General features: G+C 36.5%; 1 protein-coding gene, 2 long non-coding RNA genes and 1 pseudogene across 5 annotated transcripts; 3 read left to right on the top strand and 1 right to left on the bottom strand.

Annotated features, from left to right (window-relative positions):
- The first annotated feature begins 343 nt into the window (after window positions 1-343).
- On the top strand, window positions 344-5,301 carry LOC147948163 (uncharacterized). Of its 2 annotated transcripts, XM_087465333.1 has the most exons (19): window positions 344-482; window positions 564-656; window positions 722-850; window positions 947-1,016; window positions 1,307-1,799; window positions 1,911-1,971; window positions 2,103-2,199; window positions 2,354-2,425; window positions 2,550-2,831; window positions 2,944-3,051; window positions 3,145-3,220; window positions 3,400-3,594; window positions 3,795-3,856; window positions 3,933-4,024; window positions 4,395-4,471; window positions 4,556-4,628; window positions 4,737-4,883; window positions 4,966-5,053; window positions 5,164-5,301. In XM_087465333.1, exons 12-17 carry the CDS (start codon window positions 3,552-3,554, stop codon window positions 4,768-4,770), a joined length of 381 nt encoding a protein of 126 aa, XP_087321459.1. In that variant the 5' UTR covers window positions 344-482; window positions 564-656; window positions 722-850; window positions 947-1,016; window positions 1,307-1,799; window positions 1,911-1,971; window positions 2,103-2,199; window positions 2,354-2,425; window positions 2,550-2,831; window positions 2,944-3,051; window positions 3,145-3,220; window positions 3,400-3,551; the 3' UTR covers window positions 4,771-4,883; window positions 4,966-5,053; window positions 5,164-5,301. The 2 variants fall into 2 exon arrangements, with proteins under 2 accessions (XP_087321459.1, XP_087321462.1); XM_087465336.1 differs by lacking the exons at window positions 3,795-3,856; window positions 3,933-4,024; window positions 4,395-4,471; ... (2 more) ...; window positions 4,966-5,053; window positions 5,164-5,301 and having other exon boundaries at window positions 2,994-3,051; window positions 3,400-3,552.
- Window positions 5,302-7,056: 1,755 nt separating this feature from the next.
- LOC104715517 (uncharacterized) lies at window positions 7,057-14,431 on the top strand. The gene is made up of 20 exons (XR_015566178.1): window positions 7,057-7,198; window positions 7,306-7,343; window positions 8,087-8,149; window positions 8,306-8,371; window positions 8,576-8,666; window positions 8,841-8,922; window positions 8,997-9,046; window positions 9,131-9,329; window positions 9,410-9,454; window positions 9,542-9,643; window positions 9,766-9,849; window positions 9,957-10,116; window positions 10,215-10,313; window positions 10,424-10,483; window positions 10,579-10,621; window positions 10,730-10,976; window positions 11,094-11,262; window positions 11,397-11,474; window positions 11,557-11,614; window positions 11,725-14,431. It is a non-coding gene; the product is annotated as an uncharacterized LOC104715517 (long non-coding RNA).
- A 239-nt stretch (window positions 14,432-14,670) lies between these two features.
- On the top strand, window positions 14,671-16,441 carry LOC147948162 (chlorophyll a-b binding protein 7, chloroplastic-like; annotated as a pseudogene). Its single transcript, XR_015566156.1, has 6 exons — window positions 14,671-14,946; window positions 15,026-15,192; window positions 15,303-15,449; window positions 15,645-15,777; window positions 15,895-15,974; window positions 16,055-16,441. The product of XR_015566156.1 is annotated as a chlorophyll a-b binding protein 7, chloroplastic-like (transcript).
- A 1,089-nt stretch (window positions 16,442-17,530) lies between these two features.
- Window positions 17,531-18,820, bottom strand: LOC147948161 (uncharacterized). The gene is made up of 4 exons (XR_015566179.1): window positions 18,671-18,820; window positions 18,433-18,587; window positions 18,260-18,332; window positions 17,531-17,768 (listed from the first exon to the last, which is right to left on the bottom strand). It is a non-coding gene; the product is annotated as an uncharacterized LOC147948161 (long non-coding RNA).
- Window positions 18,821-19,642: the final 822 nt, after the last annotated feature.

Raw genomic sequence — 19,642 nt, 5'->3', positions numbered from 1 at the left:
TTCTTTACAACCACAAGCTAACCTTTGTTCTGTTTTATGTCTCAGAGATCGATAATCAAGGAGGATGCCTTTGGTTTTTATACATTGCCATCAGTTGCTTGCTTTATATAAATGTTCATGTGACTTTCATTGTCGTTATGTACTTATTTCAGGTTTTGGATTTAGGAGGATGCTTTTATGGGATTTGGCTTCGATGGAAACGCTTCTTCTTTGTGACGTCTTCAGCGGTTTTGTTCTCTTACTCATAAGTCTTAACACTGTTTTGCTCTGTTTAAGAATTCTGGGAATTGGGCTCTGGTTTATTAATTGGCCCACCATAATTCTTTATTTCTTTCTTCTTTTAGGGTCCATTAGTTGATGAGACGTTGTCGTTTTGCAGAATCGTCTCCTTCCATCCCCTCCTTGTCTGAAAACAAAACGGAACGGAGGAGTGACGACTGAGGAGTGAGGGACTGATCTGAGCTTTTTGGTATTGATTAGAGGTAGTACCTCTTCCTTTTTCCTTCTTCTTCTTTTAATTATCTATGTTTCGCTTTAGTTAAAGTTTTTGTTCTGTGAAATAGGTGGGCGTTGATTGATTTATTTGATTCTCTCTCTCTCTCTCTCTCTCGTTGAGCGCTGTCAAAAAGAGTTGTCTCATCGTGCGGCTGTGCCAGGTTTGTAGTTCATGTCTCTGCTTTGTGTTTTTTGTGACCTCTAGTTTCATGAATTAACATTGCAGGATGTACAAGGATGGTAGCATCATTCCATTAGATGATTCTTTGGGTTATGCTTCAAATTTTTCACACATGCTGGGATATGGTAGTCCTCAGATGAAAAACCTCATGAGGCTTTATCTCAGCGTCCACAGGTTTTTTCTGGCTCTCTCTGTCTCTACATGTCTCAAAATCTTAATCAATAAGCTACTTTTTTTTAATGTGTGTTATGATTTTGTTCGCTCTCTCAGGTTCCGAGCCAGCCGATAGTGCAGCCAAGCAATGGCCCCTATCTTGAAGGAGATTCTGCCATGATCCAAGGTTTGTTTGTTTCTTCTCTTGGACCAGGAATTTTGGGAAATTATCTTTCATGGAGTTCAGGTTAAGTTGGATTTATATTCTTGTCTGACATGAAAGTTCTATGATTTGTTTTACCATTACAAAACGAGTTTGCTCTTCTATCTTTTCCTCTCATGAGGATGCCTTGACCGGTTGGTGATGGATCGTTTTTGTCTTCTCTGCGCTACATCTTAAGGGTTTTCTTATTCCTCTTCACACGTCTTTTACTTTTGTTTTGTTTTGTTCCTTACGGTTCTTTCTTCGTTTTGCAGGTCTTTTGGAAGCAAACCATGATCAGTCATCATAAATCCATGTTATTGTCCTCATGGGTTCCTTGCTCCAATCATCACTCTCTTACTCATGTTGCTCTTCTAGAGTTTGGTTTCTAAATTGAATCATTCAAGGCTTTTTTTATTATGTTCTTTCGATTTTTAACTCTACTTGGCTCTGTTAATTTTAGATCGTGAAGGAGGATGCTTTTATCGGTTGGTGATGGTTTTGATGGCTTGTTTTTGTTCTCTCTGCGCTACATCTTCAGATAGTCTTCTTCCTCTTAACCGATTTATTTTCTTTTTCTGCCTATCTAAAAAGAAAAAAACATCTCTGTCTCTCTTTGATGCAGATTGTGGACACACTAGGATTTTACTGTGAGAGGTTCTGAATTTTTTTGCTGCGAGATTTTTTTTTTTGCATCAGATTGCTGATATTTCATAGATACTTTGAAGCATTATAATGGCGAAGAGAGAGCAAACAAGTCTCTGAGAGGTATGTATCTTTTTGTGTTCTTATAAATTCTATGATTTTGACTAAGTCAGTGTGTATGAATATAGTTTTGTGTCTTTGATGGGTTTGTTTCTTTTTGATTCTATGAAACAGGTGCCGGTGATTTACATGATTGAGTTGATTCAGAACACAATCGTCACCAAACATGCTTAAGGTAACAACAGAAACTGGTTCTACTGATTTGTTCGATGAATTTGCTTTTCTTTTTAAAAGTTGTTGTTGTTGTTGGTTTACTTTTTTTTTGGTTACTATTACAATTTAGGGTCTAACTATTTTGTGAATCAGATCAAGGAGATCATCATTCAAGGAAGGTAGAGACCATGTACAACTAATTCCATGAGCCAACGTCCAACATGATGATGAAGAAGAAGAACACCTCCAGGTTTTGTTTCAAATTATCCATCACTTATGTCTGATTTTGTGTTATTATCTGTTCATTGGGTTGCTTTGAGATTTGTTAATGATCAGTGTTTCTCTTCATATTAACTTTTGAAAACAATTTGCAATCTGCTTAATTGGGAATTTTATTGTTGTAGGGCATGATACGTAGTGGAATTGATAATGGTGCTGGTTGTTCCTGTTCTCCTAGTGTCACCACACTGCTATAGGTATGTCTGATTTAGCCTTATTTATGATGGTCTGTCTGTTTGTCTCACTATCTATTGGTCTTACTTGTATTCTTGTTAAAGTCGAGATTTGGTGACTTGTGGAGTGCATTGATTCCATATGCAGGTAATGAATTCATTCGATCCCAAGATCTTACAAGTTCAGATTGCTGATGCGCTTTGATCTGGAGAGGAGAGGCATGGAGCTTCAGCTTTTCTTTTAAGTTTATACAGGGGATTCACTTGATTTTCATGTTATTTTGGCGAATTGGTTTTCTTTTTGTGTTGCCTTATAGCTCAATAATGCTCACTGACTTGCTGCTTCGTGTTTGTGCTATGAAGGTGGCTTTCTCCATTGCGATTTATTCTGAGCCTGTCGTCGTTAAATTTAACTCCATACGTATCTCGGGTTAGTTATCTGTTTCTTGTGTTGCTTTGAGATTTGTTAATGATCAGTGCTTCTTCATATTAAATTTGAAAACAGTTTGCAATTTGATTAAATGGGAGTTTTATTGTTTTAGGGACCTGAGACGAAATGGAATTGATAATGATGCTGGTTGTTCCTGTTCAGATCATGAGGAGGATGCTTTGATCGGATCGTTTTTGTCTTCTCTGCGCTACATCTTCAGGTATTCTTCTTCCTCTTAACTTATTTTCCTAGGGTTTGGTTTCTACATTGCATCAGTTGCTTTATATATGTTCATGTTGTTATGTTGGTTCAGGTTTTGGATGATACTTTTATCAATGAGAGTGATGGCTTTGATGGACACGCTTCTTCTATGTGCTACGTCTTTATGGGTTTTCTTCTTCCTCTTCACACGTCTTTTACTTCTTTGTTTTTTGTATTGTTTTGTTCCTTACGGTTCTGAGTTTAACTTTCAGGTTACCTCACATCTATGCACATTTTGTTTTATAGCATATCAGTTGTTTTATTTAATATTGGCTAGTGTTGGTCCTTTTTTTCTTGTGTTTCCCAGATGATGTTCGTGCTGTGTACACACATTCAGATGAGAGATCGATGATCCACAGATTCTTTCCTACACGATTTTGTTCTTAGACTTTGTCTTTTGTAACTGTTTTTTGTATTTAATGTCTTTTTAACGAAAACATCTCTTCTCTGTTGCAGATCATGGAGGCACCAGGGGGGACTGATATGACAAATCTTTCTTCTGGTCTGTTATATTTTTATGTTTCTTGGTGCTACATCTTTTTATAACCATTGTCGTCATTACAACCACAAGTTGACCGTTGTTCTGTTATGTCTCACTTTATCTGTCGTTGCTCCATGTTACCTCTTTCACGGTCTCTTCTTTCCCTTTTGTTATATTATACTGTTCACATACAAGCTAATGTTTTTCTTTGCTTGTGTTAGATCGTGGAGGTTCAAGGCCTTATTGGAGGGAAGGATGGTTTGCGTATAACTTCGAGTTTCTGGTTACTTCACAATATCTTGCTTTTTTTTTAATTAACTAATGGCTATTGTTTCTTGACCTTTGTGTTTGTTTTTCAGAAATCACTTCACTTCGCAGATGTAAGATATGTCTTGCTAACGAGTTTGTTCTTCTATCTTATCCTCCCATGCAAAAGGCTCGACAAATTCAGGTATTCATTCCGTTTTCCCTCCCAAATTTGTTGCAATCAATTTGTTTTAGTATTACTTATTTCGGGTTCCTGTCCAATGGGGAGTCTTCAACATTATTTTGCTATGTAATTGAAATGTCGCTGATCTTCCTATCTTCCTAGTGAAGTTGGCATGTATGTTTTACTTTTAAGCCCAAGACCCTTTATTTTTGTGGAGGAGGATGCTTTGATCGGCTGGTGATGGTTTTGATGGATCGTTTTTTTCTTCTCTGCGCTACATCTTCAGGTAGTCTTCTTCCTCTTAACTGATTTTTTCTAGTGTTTGGTTTCTAAATTGCATAGGTAGCTTTATATTTGTCCATGTTATTTACTTGTTGTTATGTTGTTTCAGGTTTCGGATGATGCTTTTATCGATGAGAGTGATGGCTTTGATGGACACGCTTCTTCTCTGTGTTACTTCTTCAAAGGGTTTTGTTCTTCCTCTTAATACGTCTTTTACTTCTTCTCTTTTTTGTTTTGTTTGTTCCTTACGTTTCTTTCTTCGTTTTGCAGGTCTTTTGGAAGCAAGCCGTGATCCAATTATCACGTTTCTAATCCATGTTATTGTCTTCACCCGCTCTCATGGGTTCCTTGCTCTAAACTTATCTCTATTTGCTTCTTTATTGTCACTTTGGTTCGGTGGTTTTGTCTTATCTTCTAGTTACATAATGTCGTTTTTGTTTTGCTGGTTTAGATTTGTGGAGGATGATCCTGTGATTGATCGGTGATGGCTTTGTCTAAATTGATCATTCAAGGCTTTTTTATTGTGGAGGAGGATGCTTTGATCGGTTGGCGACAGTTTTGATGGCTTGTATTTGTCCACTCTACGCTACATCTTCAGGTAGTCTTCTTCCACTTAACCGATTTTTTCTGTTTCTTTCTATATTAAGTGAAAAAAACATCTCTGTCTCTCTTTGATGCAGATCATGAGGATTTGGATTACTGTGTGGGAGGTTCAAAGTGAAAAAACAAACATTGTGGGAGCGTTTGATTTATGAGTTTAACTTTCAGGTTGCCTCGCATCTTTACACCTTTTTGCCTATCAGTTGTTTTATTCAATATTGGCTATATTTTTACTGTTCACAGTGTGATAAGCTAATGTTTTTCTTTGCTTGTGTTAGGTCGTGGAATGTCGAGAATGTGAAGGAGGTACGTAGTTCCATTTTGTTAACTTTCCATCTACAGTATTCTCTGTTACCTCATTGGTGGTTTTTCTCTATTCTTTGGAGGTATGGTCATTTTTTCTTCCCCTTTTCTCTTTTTCTCTTTCTGATTTCATGATTTGCATTTTTCTACCGTTTAAATGCTAATCACTTCTGTTTGGGATGGTGTTTCTCTTTTTATGTGAATTTGAATGGTGCAAGTAGATGTTCTGTTTAGACTTGTTTGCCTAGATTCCTTTCAAGTCTACAAGTTGTCTCAACAGGGATGACTGAACTTGGGGATTCCATCTTTTTCGGTTTATTTGTCTTGACGCCTTTGTCTGTCTGTTATTTTCTTCTGATTGTTATATGTTTACTGTGTATTTTTAAGCTTTAATTTCCTCTTTAGTTGCTGATTTCAATTGGTATGTTTCATTTTTTTGGTTATTAATTGTCTTGTGTGTGTTCTTCAGCTTGATTTCTTTCATCCATCACTTGACTCTAATCTTTTGCAGTCTACTAGCAGTCAGATGAAAGTTGACCATAAGTTCTTTTGTTATATGGGTTTGTACTTGTTTTTTTTACCTTTATAAGATAAATGTCTACTAGCCTAGTTTTTTGTATTGAATATCTTGGAGTCTTTTACGACTTTTCTAGTCTGAGCTCATCTAGTGCAGAAAGCTAGACATGTTGATTCATGAGTCATGACTCATGACCGTTGTTAATAACCAGTGAGGTGACTTTTATGTTGTGGTGTAGATTACTTGTTGCGCCTTGTAGTCATAAAACGGCCAGTCTGCCACAATGAACTTTCACTTTTCTAAATTGCTTGGGTGGTCTTTTCTTATTTACTTGTCTGTTTTCTTGTTAATTAAGATTTTGGAAGATGTTATAAATATTGATCGGTGATAGCTTTGATTGATTGAGATTGTGTCACACGTTTTCTCTTTTGCTGGTGTCCTTTCTCCCAAATTTAGTTCCTAAGTAGATTGTTTTTTTCTGTAAGTTGATACAGATCGTGGACGCAATGGGATTTCTATGTTGAGTATCTTGAGTTGATTGTATCTTCTCGCCTATTATCTTTTGGTTTCTTCTGATTTCTCTGTGCTGCATCTTTTTTTTTTGTTTTTCCCCCGAATAACACAACTGCCTGTTATATCAACACTTACCTCTGTTATATTCGGTCTCAGTTAATCTTTGATCTCTCAGTATTCCATGTTACCTCTTTGCCGGTTTCTTATTTCTCTCTGTTTCCTTATCAGGTTTTGGATGATGCGTGATTGAACGGAAACGCTTCTTCTCCGTGCTAACGACGTCTTCAGGGGTTTTGTTCTTCTTCTTCTAAAACTCAGTCTCTGTTTGTTTTTTATGAACGGATCATTGGATTTTCTAGGTTTGGTTTCTAAATTAATATTGCATAAGTTGCTATTTACATGTTGATGCTATTTACATGTTGATGTTGTTATGTTGTTTCAGGTTTTGGATGATGAGAGTGATCATGGCTTTGATGGACACGCTTCTTCTCTGTGCTACTTCTTCAAAGGGTTTTCTTCTTCCTCTTCACAAACGTCTTTAATTTACTTCTTCTTTAATTTTGTTCATGTTCCGTACCTTTTTTTTCTTCGTTTTTTGCAGGTGTTTTGGAAGCCAGTTATGATATGATCATGGCGTTCTTGCAGGTTTCTTGATCTAAACCCATCTCTATTTGATTCTGTAGTGTCTCTTTGGTTCGGTGGTCTTTTTTCTAATTACATGTCATTAACTTTTCATTTTTTTGTTTTGTTGGTTTAGATTTGTGGAGGCTTTGATCGGTGATAGCTTTGTTCGTTGTCACTCTAATTCATGTTATTCTTCTAGGGTTTGGTTTGTAAATTGAATCTATCAATGTTTTATTTATTATGTCCATGCACTCTTCTTGGCTCTGTTAATTTCAGATTGTGGAGGAAGGAAGTTACTTTGATCGGTTGGCGATGGTTTTGATGGATCGTTTTTTTCTTCTCTGCGATGTCTTTAGGTAGTCTTCTTCCTCTTAACCGATTTTTTTTAATAACTTTTCTATACAAACTATAAAGTGAAAAAAAAACATCTCTTTTCTCTTTGTTGCGGATTATGATGCACCAGGTGGGAGGTTCGAAGAGAAAAAAAAAACATTATGGGAAGTGCGTATGATTTTGACTTTCAGGTTACCTCACATCTATAACTAGGGCTGGGCAAAATAACCGATAACCAAATAACCGACCGAAACTGAACCGAAAAAAACCAAACCGAACCGAACCGAAATTCTTCAAATACCCGAATGGTTAGTAAAAATCTATATCCAAACTAACTGAAACCGAACCGAACCGAACCGACAATTAAATGGTTAACCGAAATATCCGAAAACCTAGAAGATATCAAATATTATATACTTAATATTATGCAAAACTATAAAATAAACTTAAAATATAAATTATTTCTAGATTCAAAACAATTAAATATTTTAAATAATCAATATATGTAAATGTTATTATTTTGAATTTACAAAGTTAAATACTATTTTGTAAAATTGAATCCATATTTTTCCCTTTTTTGTATTTTTGTTATTGTATATTTGGTTAATTTTGGTTATATTCGGTTAGTTTTGGTTATATTTGGTTTATTTGGTTAATGTTAATATAATTTATGTTAGTTATGGTTATTTATTTAAATAACCAAACCGAAACCGAACCGAAAGAAACCGAACCGAACCGAAATTTCAAAAATATCCAAATGGTTACTATATTACTATATCCAAAATAACCGAAACCGAATACAACCGAACCGAAACCGAATGCCCAGGCCTATCTATAACACGTTTTTGCCTATCAGTTGTTTTTATTTAATATTTACTCTTGTTTGGTCCTCTGTTTCTTGTGTTCCCCAGATGATGTTATTGTTGTGTACACACATTCAGATGAGAGATGGATTCACAAATTCTTTCATACATGTGTTTGTTCCTCCTAAACTTTTTCCCTTTTTTATTATTGTTTAATGTCTTTTTAACGAACATATCTCTCTCTTTGATGCAGATCATGGAGGTACAGCGGGACTAATATGATAAACTTCGTACCTTTATGTGTGTGTTTTGATTTCATATCCACAGGCTGACATCAGTGCTCGTGGTTATGCTGGTTGGAACTTTACGTTTGCCTTGAAGGTCTTCCCAAAGGTACACTCTGATTTGATAAATCTTCACTATAACAACCATAACTTAACCTTTGTTCTGTTATGTCTCAGTTTATTTTGAACATGAATGATGCCTTTTGATCTGTCGTCGTCGTCGTCGGTTCTTGTTGCCTCTTTGACGGCAGCCTCTTTCCTTTTTATTTTATTTTAGTGTTCTTAGATCAGCTAATGTCTCTCTTTGATACAGATCATGAGGAACCAGGATTACTGTGTGGGTGGTTCGAAGAGAAAGAAAAAACATAGTGGAAGTGTGTTTGATTTCTGAGTTTAACTTTCAGGTTACCTCACATCTATACTATTGTTATATATATGTTCATGTGATTTTCATTGTTGTTATATATATGTTCATGTGAGGCTTTGATCGGTGATGGCTTCTAGGGTTTGTTAATTTTCTAAATTGAATCGTTCAATACTCTTTTAGTTAACTCCTCTTGGGTCTGTTAATATTTTAGATTGTGGAGGAAGGAGGATGCTTTGATCGGTTGGTGATGGTTTTGATGGATCATTTTTGCTTTCTCTGCGCTACATCTTCAGGTAGTCTTTTTCATCTTTTCATTAACTTCTTTATTACAACCATAACTCCACCATTGTTCTGTTTTATGTCTCAGTTTATCTTAAAACTTAGGATGCCTTTGATCTGTCGTCGTCGTCGGCTCCTGTTACCTCTTTGACACTCTCCTTTTTCCCTTTTATCTTATTTTAGTGTTGTTTTTAGATCAGCTAATGTCTCTCTTTGATGCAGATAACGAGGATCCAAGATTCCTAAACAGAGAACCAGCATTCAGATGAGAGATCGATGATCCACATATTCTTTTAATTATTCTTAAACTTTGTCCTTTTTAACTATTTTTTGGTATTCAATATGTGTTTTTAACGAGAATGTTTTTAACTGGGAGGACTGATATGGTAAATCTAAGCCTCTGGTCTGTCATCTCTTTAAGGTTTCTTCTGTGCTACATCTTTTAATTATCATCCATCTTCTTTACAACCACAAGCTAACCTTTGTTCTGTTATGTCTCAGTTTATGTTGAAGGAGGATGCCTTTGATCTGTCGTTGCTCCCCCCTGTTGGCTCTTTGACAGTCTCCTCTTTCCCTTTGTTATATTCTTACTTTTCACAAAGCTCAGCTAATGTTTTTCTTTGCTTGTGTTAGATCGTGGAGGTTACGGAGGGAAGGATGGTTTGAGAGTATATAACTTCAAGTTTTCTGGTTACTTCACATTTATACTAATGGGTAATGGATATTGTTGGTGAGGTATATATGTTCATCTTTACTAATGTTTTTCTAGGGGTTTTGTTTTTGTAAATATTGCATAGGTTGCTTGCTTTATAAATATGTTCATGTGATTTTTCATTGTTGTTTTGTATTTATTTCAGGTTTTGGATTTAGGAGGATGCTTTTATGGGATCATCAGTGATTGGCTTTGATGGAAACGCTTCTTCTCCGTGATGTCTTCAGCGGTTTTGTTCTTACTCATAAGTCTTAACACAGGGCTCTGTTTAAGAATTCTGGGAATTGGGCTCTGGGGTTAATTTGGCCCATCATAATTCTTTATTTCTTCTTTTAGGGTCCATTAGTTGATGAGACGTTGTCGTTTTGGAGTATCGTCTCCTTCCATTCCATCCCCTTGTCTGAAAACAAAACGGAGCGGAGGACTTGAGGAGTGACGACTGAGGAGTGAAGAGGGAGGAGTGAGGACTGATCTGAGCTTTCGGTATTGATAAGAGGTTTGTTCCCAGACCTCTATTTCTATTTTATGGCCAAAATCTTCTTCTCCTCTCCATTGACTATCATCTGATGATTTTGTCCTTTCTCTCTCTCTCAGGTTCCGAGCCGAACACTGTAGTCAAGTAATGTCCAAGGAGATGGCCCTTGTTAGCATTCTTCAATCGGGCTCTTACTTAAGCTCCTCTATAAACCAGAGGTTTGCTTTTTTATTCATCTTCGCATATAATTTGGTCTCTTTCCTCTCTTCACCATCGTTGTTGTTGCTTGTTGGTTTGGTCTAACTTCCTTTTTTATCTGGTGTTTCAGGATATCCGGTTCTTGGTGTGGGGGTTTACGGCATCTTTGGCCAAAGCGTCGGGATCACAGGTTATGCTTTTTAATGGTTGTTACTTTGACGTTTGATTGAGCTTAATCCAGGTTATGCAACTGAATTCTATATTCTTTCTTTTTGATGAAATCAGATATGGTGCAAGTGAGGATGGGAGGACCTTGTTTTTCCATAGCGTATTTCTCTTTAACTACTCTCATCTTATTATTTATTTGACTGATTCTAGATGGTTTTTTTTCTAAAAAAATTCATGTGTTGATTGACGAGTGTCTCACTAATTGCAGGGAAAGGAGTGTCACAAACTTAGCTGCTAGCTAACTCTACCAAGACCATGAGCAACATCCAAGAAGAACCACTCCACGTTTTGTTTCAATCATGGTTAAGTTCAACTGCTTTTTTTAGCCATTCTTATATGTTATTTCAGGATAAAAGATCCGTGCTAGAACCAAGTAGCTACACCAAACAAAGCAAGCTCAGGAAATAACAATTTACTCCTACCTACCAAAGCACAGAGGTCAACAACAAGGCCAGGTTCTATATCTTTCTTTGTGAGATTGTTAAGTGAGGTCATGAGAGGCTATTCTAATTCTTTTTTATCTTCTTCTTGTTCATTCAACAATAATCTTCGGGATGCGGACGTCTGAGCAGATTAGCTAATATGCTGACTTATCTCCGGGATGCGGACGTCTGAGCAGATTAAAACTGAGTCTATTGGATTGATGGTGTTTGACCAAGTACAGGTTTACAGACCGTGGCGAGTTTTGTCAAGAACCACCCGTGGCCTAACGTTTGTGGAGGTTGATCCTGCGATTGATCGGTGATGGCTTTGACTGATCGTTGTCACTCTCTTACTATGTTGCTCTTCTAGAGTTTGGTTTCTAAATTGATCATTCAAGGCTTTTTTATTATGTTCATGCGATTTTTAACTCTACTTGGCTCTGTTAATTTTAGATTGTGGAGGAGGAGGCTTTGATCGGTTGGTGACAGTTTTGACGGCTTGTATTTGTCCTCTCTACGCTACATCTTCAGGTAGTCTTCTTCCACTTAACCGATTTTTTCTGTTTCTTTCTATATAAAGTGAAAAAAACATCTTTGTCTCTCTTTGATGCAGATCATGAGGAACTTGGATTACAGTGTGGGAGCGTTTGATTTTTGAGTTTAACTTTCATGTTGCCTCGCATCTTTACACCTTTTTGCCTATCAGTTGTTTTATTCAATATTGACTATATTTTTACTGTTCACAGTGTGATAAGCTAATGTTTTTCTTTGCTTGTGTTAGGTCGTGGAATGTCGAGAATGTGGAGGTAGTTCCATTTTGTTAACTTTCCATCTACAGTATTCTCTGTTACCTCGTTGGTGGTGTTTCTCTTTTCTTTAGAGGTATGGTCATTTTTTCTTCCCCTTTTCTCTTTTTTTCTTACTGATTTCATGATTTGCATTTTTCTACCGTTTAAATGCTAATCACTTCTGTTTGGGATGGTGTATCTCTTTCTATGTGAATTTGAGTCAGGCAAGTAGATGTTCTGTTTAGACTTGTTTGCCTAGATTCCTTTCAAGTCTACAAGTTGTCTCAACAGGGCTGACTGAACTTGGGGATTCCATCTTTTTGGGTTTATTTGTCTTGACGCCTTTGTCTGTCTGTTATTTTCTTCTGATTGTTATATGTTTACTGTGTATTTTTAAGCTTTGATTTCCTCATTAGTTGCTGATCTCAATTGGTATGTTTCATTTTTTTTTTGGTTATTATTTGCCATGTGTGTGTCTTCCAGCTTGATTTATTTCATCTATCACTTGACTCTAATCTTTTGCATTCTACTAGCAGTCAGATGAAAGATGACCATAAGTTCTTTTGTTATATGGGTTTGTACTTGTTTTTTTTACCTTTTTAAGATAAATATGTCTACTAACGTAGTTTTTGTATTGAATATCTTGGAGTCTTTTACGATTGTTCTAGTCTGAGATCTTGTGCAGAAAGCTAGACATGTTGATTCATGAGTCATGACTCATGACCGTTGTTAACAACCAGTTAGGTGGCTTTTATGTTGTGGTGTGTGTAGATTACTTGTTGTACCTTGTAGTCATAAAACGGCCAGTCTGCCACAATGAACTTTCACTTTTCTAAATTGCTTGGGTGGTCTTTTCTTATTTACTTGTCTGTTTTCGTGTTGATTAAGATTGTGGAGGATGCTATAAATATTGATCGGTGATGGCTTTGATTGATTGAGATTGTGTCACACGTTTTCTCTTTTGCCGGTGTCCTTTCTCCCAAATTCAGTTCCTAAGTAGATTGTTTTTTTTTTTGTATGTTGATACATATCGTGGAGGCAATGGGATTTCTATGTTGAGTTGAATGTATCTTCTCGCCTATCATCTTTTGGTTTCTTCTGATTTCTCTGTGCTGCATCTTTTTTTGTTTTTTTCCCCGAATAACACAACTGCCTGTTATATCAACAATTACCTCTGTTTTATTCGGTCTAAGTTGATCTTTGATCTCTCGACATTCCATGTTACCTCTTTGCCGGTGTCTTATTTCTCTCTGATTCCTTATTAGGGTCCATCTGTAATTTTCTTCTGATTGTTATATGTTTATAGGGTATTTTTAAGCTTTGATTTCCTCATTGGTTTCCGCAAGGAATGATTATAATTGGTATGTTTCATTTTTGTTATTATTTCTCTTCTGTGTGTCTTCCAGCTGGATTTTTGTATGTCTACTAACGTGGTTTTTGTATTAAATATATTGGAGTCTTTTAGGATTGTTCTAGTATGAGCTCATCTTATGCAAAAAGCTAGACATATTCTTGTTACACAGGTTAACAGTAAGATTTGGACAGTGCCATTGGGAAGTCTTCAACATTATTTTGTCATGTTATATGCTTATGATTGTGGTTATTTATTTTTTTAATGTGAAGTGTTTAATCCTACTCTCATATGCTTTTGTTGGTGGTTTAGATGCTAATCACTTCTGTTTGGGATGGTGTTTTCTCTTTCTTTGTGAATTCATTATCTTCGTACATGAATTTATATGATGCAAGTAGAACTTCTATTTGGACTTGTTTGCCTAGATTCCTTTCAAATCTACAAGTTGTCTCAACAGGGATGAACATCTTCAAGTTTTTCAGGTTTTCAGGTTTTCATTCCTTCTTCTATCTGTTGATTTATATATATTGCCTGCATTTTGAAGTGTAATGTTCCTCATCTACCTCGTTCAATTCGCATTTCTGCTTATGCCTGATTCTTTTGTTAAGTCGTTTTCATAGATATTTCAGGTTACTACATGGTTTCTTCCTTGTTTAACCATTTTGGTGTGCTACATATATTACTAGTTTTTTTTTTTAATCTCAATTACATGCTTGTGATGGTAGCTAATCTATTTATGTATTGCTTCCCATCATAATAGGTATGTTGAGTATGTGAAGGAGCCAGACTCCCTTTTTGATTTTTTGGCATCGAAGATTGAGTTAGTATTTATAGATGTGGTTTTTTTTTTCTTCACTTCTTCTGTTTTGGTCACCGCTATATTTAAGGGATATGTGATCAGCTTTCCTTCCTTGTAGTCGCAGTTTTAGATTCCTGCGTGTAGATCGTTGGGTAACAATAGTCCTGCCTTTCAGAAGTCTAGTAAACATGTATATTGAGATATAGACGATACTCGTTTCGTATCCCTTACCTTGTACTTGATATTAAGAGAAGAGAATGTGTCTTCTGTAGTAGCTGCCCCTATCCGTTTGTGTCTTTCTACAGCTTATGTGTGAGATCCTTCTTTAAAAACAAACAGAGGAGGCAGACAGACTATGAAGAATTTACAAACAGGTTTCAGAACTTCAATAGGAGGGCTTGCGAGTGGCAATCTGTTGTTATTTTTTGCCTCAGAGTTCATCGTTGTAGCATTGTTGATTTTTAATCTCTCTCAACTGGTAGCAATCAAATGCAGCAGACAATATAACAACCCCAAACTGAACATAATACTCTATTTTTTACAGTTCAAAGGCAGTGTCAAAATTACAAATCATTGATATGTTGACTAAAAAATTCAACAAATATTTATAGATTTTACGACGAAAGAGAAACTCGTTTGAATAGATTTCCGGTTTAGCTTAACCTTTGGTATATACTACTGTATTTGGTGTTTCTGATTAGTAAATTCTCAATTAATCTTCCTTCCATTGAAACTTTTGTTCATGGATCTATCGACTTGGCCTGTTATTTAATTGAAATACTTGGGCCTATATATGGATTCGACCAAGACCGGGTTTGTAAAAGAACTGGCTAATATCAAGACACGTGGACTGACCGTGGAAATTGTGAGACCGCTTTATCACTAGTGTTGGTTGGTTCGTTTGGTTGATTCAAGAACCCCATGGCTCTGTTTCAAGAAAAGCTGTCACAATCCTCAAGTTATTCGTCGTTTCATTCTCTTCCGAAAATACTCGTTCCCAAGCATCTTAGTAGCAGAGTCTCCGTGACAAGGTCCCGTTCGATATGCAGAGCTTCGTGGCAAGAGGTTTCTGGTTCAATTTTATCTTCTTATTTGTTATTATCATCCTCTGTTTTTTTAGTTTAACTTTTCCTGCCTTTTTTAGCTCGCCGGAGTGTTGGTTTTCTCGGCGATACCTTTCACGGCGGTTAAAGCAATCGCGAATAACTCATTGGGAGAATCTCTTCGGCGGAGATTGGAAGAGAAAAAGAAAGAAGCCGTTGAGAATTCTTCAAGATTCAAAGCTAAAGCTCAGAAGGCTAGAACCGACAGGTATATATTAATATTTTGTGTGGATAGATTATCTAACCATTATTTTGACTGATCAATATTAATTCTCATCATCTTAAAAATTTATTGGTTTGTTCTTTGTAAGTGTGCAGCAAGTGGTATGGAGAAGAACGTCCCCGTTGGTTTGGTCCAATCCCATATGATTACCCTCCATACCTTACAGGAGAACTTCCAGGGGATTATGGATTTGACATTGCTGGACTTGGCAAGGATCGTTTGACTTTTGATAAGTTCTTTAAGTGAGTCTTCTCTTTTATAATTTTTAACCTGGTTCTGTTATAGTTATAGAAAAGCTAGCCATCTAGATCATGATTACTCTAGCCGACTATGACTGTCCCCAACAAATCATGTCAGAAACATTCTGAAAATTCACTGAAGTTGACCATTGTTTTTTGGTAAATAGTAGTTAAGTGATCCTACCGCTTGTTTTGCAGCTTTGAAATACTTCATGCTCGTTGGGCCATGCTTGCAGCGTTGGGTGCTCTGATCCCTGAAATATTTGATCTCACGGGAACTTTCCATTTTGCTGAACCTGTATGGTGGCGAGTCGGTTACTCGAAGCTTCAGGTTTCTTTCCGTAATTTAGCTCTCTTTTTTCCAAACATCTTTCACCATCTAGTCATCTAGTATCAAATTTCTAGTCAGTAGCATGACCAAGAAGAGGACGCCTTTGATTTTAACCAGGGAGAAACGTTGGACTAGGGCTGCACTTAGCTGGAAGCCAAGGTGTCATTGTAATCGCCATTTGTCAAGTAGTCTTGATGGTAATACATTTGAGAGACATCAAATACACATTTGCTCCATCTCATACATTCCTTTAACAAAAAAGCCTTTATGCATACAGGTAGGTCCGGAATATGCAAGATACTGTGGCATCGAGGCGTTAGAGCCACTGGGAATATACTTGCCAGGGGACATAAACTATCCCGGAGGGACGCTTTTTGATCCCTTGAACCTCTCTGAGGACCCGGTAGCTTTTGAAGATCTTAAGGTTAAAGAGATTAAAAACGGGAGACTAGCTATGTTCGCATGGCTTGGATTCTATTCACAGGCTGCTTTTACTGGAAAAGGTTCTGTACAAAATCTTGTTGACCATGTCTCTGATCCTTTACATAACAATCTGGTAGCCAACTAGCCATGCTTCTTCAGACATGAAGAGTCTACTATGTATGTACATATGTCAAAAAAGACAATGCGTGAATATGTTTAATACCATATGTTACTTAGTACATTATAACTATAACCAACACTTATCTATTTCTAAATACTAAATCCTGTAATTGGCAACTTGAAGAATTTTAAAAAAAGAACAATCAATATAATGTGTATGTGTTGTTTTAAGTCTTAAAGATATTATGAAAGGTTCATAATAGAACGATCGATATACGTGTTACGGTTTTGTGGATTGTGAAACGAGTGATCATCACTAGTAGCCCTGGGCATTCGGGTACTCGGGTAGGAACCGATCGGGTTCGGGTTTTTCGGGTAGAGGAGTTTAGGACCCATTAGGGTAAACAGAAAATATTGGTTCGGGTTCGGTTCGGGTCTTACCGGGTTCGGGTCGGTTCGGGTCTAAAATTTCAGAACCTATAAATACCCGAAAAAATCGGATATCATTCGGGTTCGGGTATTTTGTACCCGATTACCCGAAATTTAACCCAAAAAACCTGAATTTTACCTGATTACCCGGAAATTTTAATGTTAAATATTAAAACAAATTTTTAAAAATAATTTTTTTTTTAAAATTGGTTAATTTTTAAAAAATTATAGCTAAAAATTTCAATATAATTTTGGTTATTTTGAGTATTTTCATTATTTTGCTCTAGGAAAAAATAATATTTTTGAATTTTAAATTGTAACTTTGAATAACTATGTTATAAAAAATATATATATAACTAATATTTTCTATATATGATTTTATTTCGGGTATGTCGGGTACCCATTCGGTTTTCGGTTCGGTTCCGGGTTCAGTTCCGGTTCTTCGGGTTTAGGAGATTAGGACCCAATAGGGTATTCTACCGGTTCCGGGTTCGGATTCGGGTCCATATTTTCGGGTCGGTTCCGGTTCGGGTTTTCGGGTCCGGTTTTTTTGCCCAGGCCTAATCACTAGTATCAAGGGCGGACGTACGTTACGGTTAACCGGGGCACTTGCCACATATAAACTTTTTTAGATTAATGTTATTTTACATGATTTTTTAAGTATGCCCCTGTTAAAATATCTTTTATTGCCCCATTACTTTATTTACTTCTTAGATACTGAAACAACCCGACCTTTTTTTTTTTTAACAATGTAAACAATTATGCAGCCTATACTACTAAATTAAACCAACCCAAACCACAACTCCTCATTAAACCAATAACAACCATTACACACAGCGGAAACATACCAACCATACAAAACCATTACAACATCAATACAATAACAATCCTAAGTATTCTATCCATCAACCTAGCATATCTCTATCCAAGGTTCCAACAACATATCCAACAATCCAATAACACACAAACGAGACCCTAGATCATCCTCCTCCTCATTGCCATGATTCCACGTCACAAACCTGCACACCACAAACAACAATTGAGATGCGTAAGTATTATCACAAATACTTAGTGAGGCAATCATCCCATCTACTGGGCTATACACACAAGCAACTGAGATTCCAATGCTTAACAAATGACAACCAAACACAACAAACCAGGAAAAATCACGAAACAAGCAACTTGGTGTCGACCGACACCAGAGAGGTGTCGATCGACACTGACCAAACATGGTGTCGGCCGACACCTAACTGGTGTCGATCGACACTCCCTTCGCAGACGCGAACTGCACGAATTCGAACGACGAACCTCCGTTTCCAATCATCTCCAATCCGTTCCAACCTCACCCAAAACCTTCAGGAACCTATAAGAACCATAACACAACCACCACAAGCAAGAACAACACCAGTAACACAACCAATCAAGCAAGAACAACACCACTAAGCACCACCAATCAAGCAAAAACAACAAAGGATTCTCAGGCTTAGATAAGCCATGGTCATGCACTCACCTTATCAACTGATTATAACAACCAATACAACCAGTTGAGACCCTCCTAACGTCTGAAACAGCCCAGAAACGCCCTACAACAAGCCACACAACCAAAAACGACTTATAACAAAACTGGACAGAAACATCAGAAAAGAATAGTCTCAAAGACGAAACCCTAAAATAAAAACCAACCGTTAACTATCAAATCGCTCCGGTGAAAAGCTACCCCTAGACGTCACGAAGCTTCCCACAAAATTTCAGCACGATCAGGCACAACACGAGACCACGATCTCAGTTACAATCTCCGATGGTCCCAACTCGCGTCTGAGAAAACGTGTCTCACGAAACTGCCAATAACTCATCGAGTTTAAATCCAAATCTACTTCTGTAAAAAGGCGAATGACGATGAAAGACTTGGGAATACACCTACCAAATTTCATTATCTTTGAGAATGATTTGATATGCCGAAACTGTTTCCTCCCAAACCCTAACGATTCTGATCTTTCTCCTTTAATCTCCTTCACACCACAATAGGCTCTCTCCTCTCTCTCTATCTCTGAAAACGGCGACAAGACACCCTAAAACCTTAATTTGTTGCTTCTCCACTTATAACACGATTTAGGGATTTTCCTTGAACCAAACCGAACCAAACAGCAATTAAAACGAACCGGACCAAACCAGAAAACATGGTGTCGATCGATACACCATGGGTGTCAATCGACACCCACACCAAAACCTTAAAAATTAGTTCGCGGATGTTACATAAGCCCACAATCTAACAGAATTCCCCCACATTGAATTAGAAAATTACATCCATGCTTTATATCACGATTTCGCATTAAATATGTAGTAAAACTTTGTTTTGACTTAGAAAGATTAAATCTTATCCTTAATAATCAAAATAAAGCATTACCAAAGAATCATTTAGGGAAAAAGAACAGTAAAAAAGAAACCAAAACAAACAAAAAAGTCAGAGGAGCATTCATATATGTTAACTTAATTACGTTTTTCACCAACTTAAAAATTGGTTCGCGGATGTTACAGATACTTTCTGTTGTGTATACTATTAAAATATCATATAAATACAATACAAAAACTTAATTTTGTTTATATTTCCTATGTTAACAAGCCTATATTCTATTAATAAAACAAAATTTTATTACTTATTTTAACTTGACAAAACTAATCAAATATTTTAACTGATATAATTTTATTAAAAAAATAATAAAAAATAATTTAATATTATTGCCCCGGATAAAATTATTTTCTGGATCCGCCACTGACTAGTATAATTGGATATTTTTATTCCCTCTTTTGTAAGTTGAAGCGCATCGTTATCACTTGTTACGACCACTGTAAACACGTTTTATATATGGTACTAGATTAGATTAATATCCGTGCT

This window comes from Camelina sativa, chromosome 2, assembly GCF_030686135.1.
Source record: "Camelina sativa cultivar CO46 ecotype springtype chromosome 2, ASM3068613v1".
In the NCBI taxonomy this organism is placed as follows: Eukaryota; Viridiplantae; Streptophyta; class Magnoliopsida; order Brassicales; family Brassicaceae; genus Camelina; species Camelina sativa.
Note: the sequence above shows the minus strand (reverse complement) of the source record. Positions and strands in the feature narration are given on the sequence as shown.